We start from the raw sequence: 7,230 nt of genomic DNA, 5'->3' as shown, positions 1-7,230 counted from the left end.
TGAAGGCTCATCCAAAAGGATATGCACCTCCAACATATAATCGTTTGAAATCGTTGTTATTAGAAGAGAGAACAAACATTGAAAATCAGTTGGAAACCTTCAAAGAAATCATGGAGTAGTCTTTGGGTATCCATAATATCGATGGGTGGACAGATATTATGGAGGCCTTTAATTAATTTCATGGTTGTTTCTTCTTCTAGAGCAATGTTCTTAAAGGCGGTTGATGCTTACGGGTTTTGTAAAGATCTGATTATATGTCTAAGCTATTTATTGAAGTCATTGAATCAGGTTGGAGCTCGGAAGGGTCAGTCCAAGTCATTGATCGATAGTCTCTATGATTTGTAAAAGCGGTGGAGGAGGTTGTTGAAAGCAAATATCCAGACATCTTTTGGACACCATCATTAGTGCATAAGCTTGAACTTAGCATTGCAGTAGTATTTAATGACCCAAAAGCATAAGAAAACATGTAAGAAGGTACAACAAGTTGAAGTGGATACACGAGATTGAGCAATCTAGTCGGACATTCATATTTTCATCGTCAATCACCACATGGCAAATTCCATCTTCAATAACTATTCGTTTGAAGTTGTTAAAGGTCGAGAAACGATTCCATATACAATTGTGATGTTCAAGCATGATAAAAGGTAAGAGAGGCTTTACAAAAATATGATTCTTGACAAAGATTGGAAGTATATGAAGAAGGCCGATGAAGAAAGGCAAAACAGATTCCGGGAAACATGTATTGGATGATGGTTGGTGAGAACTTATCGATTTCTGAGAGCTTTATCGTAAATATGTTAAGAGTGGTGACACCGACAAACCAATATTGCACTTGGTGTATGATATGTGGGATACTCGATTGAAGAAGTAAAAGTTTGAGTGTTCAAACATGAGAAGAAGGATGTCTTTTGACAATGCAATCTGATTTTTTAAGTTGTCGCGCATGAATTAGTTGACCAGTCGGAATAAAGCCTCACACCTCTTCATTGTGTGGCTCATTCACTTAATCCAAAATATTACCTCGGCTTGGTTAGGAAGGAGGAAATAATGGAGTTAAGCGGGTTGCTCCCAACAAGATCACCGAGGTTGCAAAAAACCAAATAGTCCCGGCTTCACGCCTTTTATTTCGGTGATGTTTTAAGGGATACAAGTTCTTAATTCAACAAGTTTTGCACTTCATATGGTTAATTTTCCGAACTAAATGTTATGGTGATAGAGATTCATAGCGAGCCGCGATAATGGTGGAGAGAGTGCATGGTTTCAATGCCTCGACTTTCAAGAACTTCGCTAACCGACTTCTTTGTCAACCGACTTCTTCTTCTTATTGCGAAAGAAATTGGGAGCGCGTATTATAAATTCACAATATCAAAGCAATGTTTAAATGCGAAGTGCAGGAAGATTTAGTGTATAATGCATACTAATATTCGTTTTGCTATCAAGGAGGAAAAGTGAATACACGTAAGTTTGTTTCTTAGTTTGTTTACAATAATTTTATTTAAGTTATTTGTGTATTGATTTGGAAATCTTAACATATTAGTTACATTATTTTGAATATCTAGCTACCAATAATGCATGTTTCAATGCTTTTCTTATTTGATTTAATGATTTACATTAAATTGCTATTATTATTATTTTTAAATATTAATAAATTAATATAGCCGTACCCGTATCCTAGATTTTCAAAACCCCCATATCGTACCCCGTATCCGTATCGCCGTATCGGTAACCATACCCGTAGTTGTGCATCATAGATCTTGGCAACAGAAAATAACTTAAATTAATTTATGAGCTTGGCAACAAAACAACAAGAGTTCACATAGCAAACAAATAAGTTAAAGAACATAAAAATTGATTTTTTGACTGAGAAAAACTAACCTAACTGAAAGCTTTCGTCTCATTAGCGAAATCCACTAACGAAGCAAAAAGTCAAGAGCCAAAAGAACTGATGAAATCCAACAAAGTTGGAGAATTAAAAGAGAGCACAAAATTGAAGAATTATACCGTTTATTATCAACTATGTAGTGTTGAATTGGATCGACTCGAAACCATACATTTGTAAATGCTAAGACTGAAATATGAATTCATGCGATCAACTCTTCTCTTCAAAGGTTGTGTCATATGTATAATTTAATTTTTATCCTTTTCATAAGTCTAGAGTCTAGACTAATCGAATCGGGAGAGAGAGAAATGTTACCTGATTGAGTAGAACCCTAAAACTAAAAAACATCTTCCCTTAGATTTTTTTGATACCCCATGATTAATCACCAGCCACACCATAAATCAAAAGAAATATCAAAGGTGCTATTTGGAAAGGACTTTACTTAAGAATAACAAAAAAGTTTAATTTTTTTTACCGTTGTTTTGATGAAACACTAAATGAATCCATGAAAAAGCCCCCAATCATGACAAGCAATAGGATGAAGGAGAATTGGACTAGGGCTGGTCATCGTGCTCGATGCTCGTGGAGCAACTAGGTGCTCACTCGAGCTCGCTTCATTTAAAAAATATTTGTCAAATATGAGCGTGTTTTAAAGCTCAAGCTTCAAAATCAAGTAGCTCACGAGCTACACTAAACTACTTGTCTTTTAGATAATTTTGTTAAAACAATGTGATAATTGTTATAATAGTGTGTTTAATTATAATAGCTTATCACATATTGATTGTAACAATAATGTGTTCACCTTATAATACTTGTTAGATAGAGGTTCATTGTTATTTTAGTGAATTGTAATCACACTCTTGTATATCGTAAGATTGTCTCGCATGTTATTTTGATATTTAGTAAGTATTATATATCTATTTTGCTCACTTGTATCTAGAATATGTTTGAATTCAAACTTATGCACAAAACAAATCAAATCAATATTGAAAACTTGTGATGGAACCGAACATATAGCTCTAAACCGTCAAGATCCGCACTCGAGAGCTACTTTCGGATACTTGATGAGCCAACTTGAGCTCTCGCCTGAAAAGAATTTGAACTCCCACTTCGGGAGAATACACGCGTGCTCGACGAGGAACTTCGCTAAAAAGCTTGACTCGACTCGGCTAGATGACCAGCCCTAATTGGAGCCTTAGAATAAAGAAGGAGAAATCAATTGGTGGAAGGTATGATGCAGTAGCCGTGAAAAGCTTATGGAAGTTGTTTTCCTAAAAAATATGAAAAATGAAACCCTACCAAAATTTCGCTTGATTTTTCCAAATTTTCGTTTTCCCACTCTGAGAACAAGGAGCGGGATTTCACTAAATTAGAGAACAACGGCTCGTGTTACAATACAATGGCTATGCACACTCATTTTACAATGACAGCCATTAACCGTCGTTTATGCCCGGCTGTAGGTGTCATTTTTAGACCAATTTGGTGTAGTGCATATCCGTTTAATATAAAGCCACTGGAGATCGCTGAATCCAGGTCCATCATAAATAACAATGCCCTGAATGGCATACCGGAGACCATAGTCAAACATATGCTCAACATGGTCGTCGCTTCCCTAAAGTGAACAGGTGGACAAGTACATACAGCAAAAATCAACTTAGGTAACCCTACACATGCACGTAAGAGCATCAGTTCACACTGTGGGTCTTTTAGCTATGCTAGAGTATTCAACAACTTAAGAGCTTGCGAACAAGACCAAAGATAAAAAAATGTGTCCATGCTGACTACTCCACCAAGTAATCTGACCCTAAGCTGCGGTCGAGATATACTAACAGAGAAAAGAGCAGGTTAGAGCGTCGTGGGTTCACTAATGGCAAAAAGATCTCTTTCTTGGTTTCATTAAGGACAAGCCCTAATGACAACCCAAAGTCTTTATGTTAATTTCAGGTCCCTATGCTTTATGTTAACTATAGAATAGTCCATATTTTTATGGTAATTATGGTCCTTATACTTTACGATAACTACATAACAGTTCATACACTTTGTCTAAATTAAAAATTAGTCCCTATATTTTATCTAAATTACAAAAAAATCTTTATGTTTTTCTACCTTTAATGTAAATGACGAAAGTGTCTTATACTGAAAATTACAAAATTGCCCCTATGCGTTGTGATATTACCACTAGACTTATACGTATTCTGTATCCCATTTTTCTCTCTTCTAACCGAAGTGAATAATTACTAATATTTTGGTTTTTGAGAAAACTGAAACAGTATTGAAATCAAAATGATGAAATGTACTTTATATCGTAATTAAATGAAAATACAATGTTTATCAACATTAATCCGTGATCTAATTATTCGACCCTAGCTCCAAATTCACTCATCTTGGAGAATATATGATGAAATTGAAGAACAAATAGATTATACATAATGAAAATGAAGAATAGTTTGAAAAAAGATGATAAAATTGAAGGAGGTAGAGGGAAAATGGAAATTATCATTCATCATAAACTTCATCTTCGTAATCACCATCGATCAATTTCACCTTAACAACCATCATTGTTGCTACCTTAACAACTGTCATTGTTATGTTAAGAAACATTAACTATAAACTCTTAAACTTAAGTTGATGGACAATGATAAGATCTAAAATCTCACAATCAGGATGTGTTCCAATTGTTTTTAATACTTTGCAAATTTCGATACTGTTGTTGGAATTCCAATTGCATACTATTGTATAACCTATTAATAGGGCAACTCATAACTACTTTTTATTCGAATTGGATTAAGGAAGCATTAGCATGTGTTAGTTTCAAAGTTTTGAGTTCAGGAACCATACATATTGAACTAGGAAGTTGTATGCCTCCACGCTTCTCATTACCATATGAGGGCACCTCCAATGGGGGTGTAAAATTACAGCTCAACATAGACTCCACCTAGGTCCTATTAGGATTTTACAACTCCAATTGCATATTATTGTATAGCCTATTAATATCCACCCTTTATAGTCCCCAATAGATAAGTGTGAAAAAAATTGGATTTTAAACTTGACGTCACTTCTTTAATTTAAACTAGGCCGTTTGAGTTAAAAAATTACAAATTATGACTTTCAAGACTCACTTAAAGTGACGTCTGATATTTTTTTTATGTTCGGACATTGGTTAAAGTGTTGCCTGAAGCTATTTATCAACTAATAGAGAGATGAGGAATTCCCCACCTCCTCTATAAACTAATAGTCTATTACCAATGGTATACCACCCTATTGGAAATAGTTTTTTGACATTTAGAGTGTAAACTTTACACTCTATACGGTTTACACGGTGTTATCGACCTAACTTGGCCCGATGGATTGAGCCGGTAAACCGGTGACTCGATCCTCTAACCGGGTTGGTTATAGGTTATATCGTTTATGCAATCAACCCAGTATGAACCCAGTTAAACCGGCCGGTTTTACCCAAACCAGATAGACTCGGACGGTTTTGACTAACCCCTTGTCGCCTCACCCTTCATTATTCATTGTGCAGTCCCAATTCAATAAGTTTAGCATTAGAAAGATGCACGAAAATATATGTTTCTCTGTACACCATATTAAAACAAAAATTTAGTAATTGTATAGCAAAACCAACATAAGCATAGCAAGGCGGATAGGAAAAGATGTCTTCTTGGCTGTTTTGAACGGGAATCAATACTGACTATACGGTTATTTAAACAAAAAAAAGGGAAACAGCCACCAATGAAGTTCTTTTAAAAAGTTGTACTTCTTGGTACTACATCTAAACACATTAAAGTATTAAACAATATAATTAGTTGGTTAAATTACTTACCCAGGTAATAACTTAAAGTAGCTCAGGCTGTAATGCTGATTAGCTAAAGACTCGAGCATCCATAACCCACTGGGAACGCCGTCCCTTTCCTCTACTTTTGATTTTGGAAGCTGGAACACGATGAGAGAACTGCAACAGTTCTTTTTGTGAAAACCGTCGACTCTTTTCTTGCACTTGCACTTGCCTCTGGAAGACAGCTTCGAATCCCTCTACTCTGACTAAGCTAACAACAATAGTGCAATCAGGTTTATCCGATAACACTTCCACAATTTCATATTGGGTATGACTGTTCAAATCATGAAGTGTCCAATTAAGTTCCCAGTCTTTGAAAAGAGCCCAAATCTCACCCCTGTGGGGGAAAATATCGTACAAAGGCCATCTCGGAGCCTTAGACGTAACTTTGTGAGAGAAAGCAGTAACTTTTACAATGGTTTTCGAATTCATCTCTTTAAAAATTCCACAAACCATGGGCAAGTTCTTGTCAACCACCCACTGTTTTTCCTCGTGTGCTGCGGTAAGAGGTTCCAGTAATGCAACTTCAATCTCCAATTCTTCACGGATAATTCTGTGTATCCTTGCGTACAAACGAGGCATCCCATCAATGTTATCCGACAATGCCCATACAGAATACAAGGCATATTTACTACAAGAATGGAAATGATGAGAATTATAAAAAGCAATAGCATCAGTCTTCTCCTTGTTATTTTGTCCAAGAACAGAGCGCACTGCCGGCTCAGCTTGCTTTAATAACCATTCCATTGTCTCAACCTCAGATGTGTGACCCAATTCTCTGTTCAATTGATTAATTATGGACGCACATGCAGGTGGTATTTGAAAGAGAGAAAGCCTACCAAACCCTTCATTACTAAGTCTCCTCTTCCGTCGAGGCTTGTGACAAGAAGATTGATTTGAAGTGCCAATTGCTTGGAATTGAGAGTTAGGGTGATGCCATGACATACGAGATCCTCGGCGGCGGCGGTTTTGCATGCCAAACATTTCCACGAAACCTAGTCGTTCCCGCACACGGTGAACACAGAACGAACGAAGAAGAGAAAGTACCTGAAGAAAACATAGCAAATGTACTTATAAGCATCGATGGAGCACACAAGCATGTACAACAATTATAAGGACGGCAACAAAGTGATAGTAGATAACCCCTCATTAGCCATTTCCATAATCAAACCAAAACAGTAGTAACATATGAAGAGTCTTTCTTTCAAGAATTGAACACAAAACAATGAACCTTAATAACAAATATATATTACCTAAAACATGAAACTGAAAATGAATGATTATTTTTGAGGACAGACGGGGAAAACTATTTTTTCTTCAGTTTTATCTCTCTTCAATTACAAACCCATTTTCTAAATAAATTAGGAGAAAGTGGATTATTGTCAAAAAGCCCCCTCGCAATCTGACCCTGGCCCATGCAGAATGGAACTTCTTTTTTTTTATCTATGAGTGACGTAAGCGTATAAGGGAACCCAAACGTCATATGAGCTTAGAGACTTTTATTGCGAGGCCCCCA

The 7,230-nt window shown here is 36.1% G+C and overlaps 1 protein-coding gene across 1 annotated transcript; it reads right to left on the bottom strand.

Moving 5' to 3' along the window:
* Positions 1-5,469: 5,469 nt before the first annotated feature.
* LOC147489664 (uncharacterized) lies at positions 5,470-7,175 on the bottom strand. Its single transcript, XM_086571330.1, has 2 exons — positions 6,968-7,175; positions 5,470-6,761 (listed from the first exon to the last, which is right to left on the bottom strand). The coding sequence occupies exon 2, from the start codon at positions 6,696-6,698 to the stop codon at positions 5,742-5,744; it is 957 nt and encodes a 318-aa protein (XP_086427456.1). The 5' UTR covers positions 6,699-6,761; positions 6,968-7,175; the 3' UTR covers positions 5,470-5,741.
* Between the last annotated feature and the right edge of the window lie 55 nt (positions 7,176-7,230).

Source organism: Coptis chinensis, chromosome 7, assembly GCF_015680905.1.
Source record: "Coptis chinensis isolate HL-2020 chromosome 7, ASM1568090v1, whole genome shotgun sequence".
NCBI lineage: Eukaryota > Viridiplantae > Streptophyta > Magnoliopsida > Ranunculales > Ranunculaceae > Coptis > Coptis chinensis.
Note: the sequence above shows the minus strand (reverse complement) of the source record. Positions and strands in the feature narration are given on the sequence as shown.

Excerpts from the sequence above, each read along its gene's own strand:
- LOC147489664 (XM_086571330.1), bottom strand. The coding sequence starts at position 6,698 with ATGTTTGGCATGCAAAACCGCCGCCGCCGAGGATCTCGTATGTCATGG.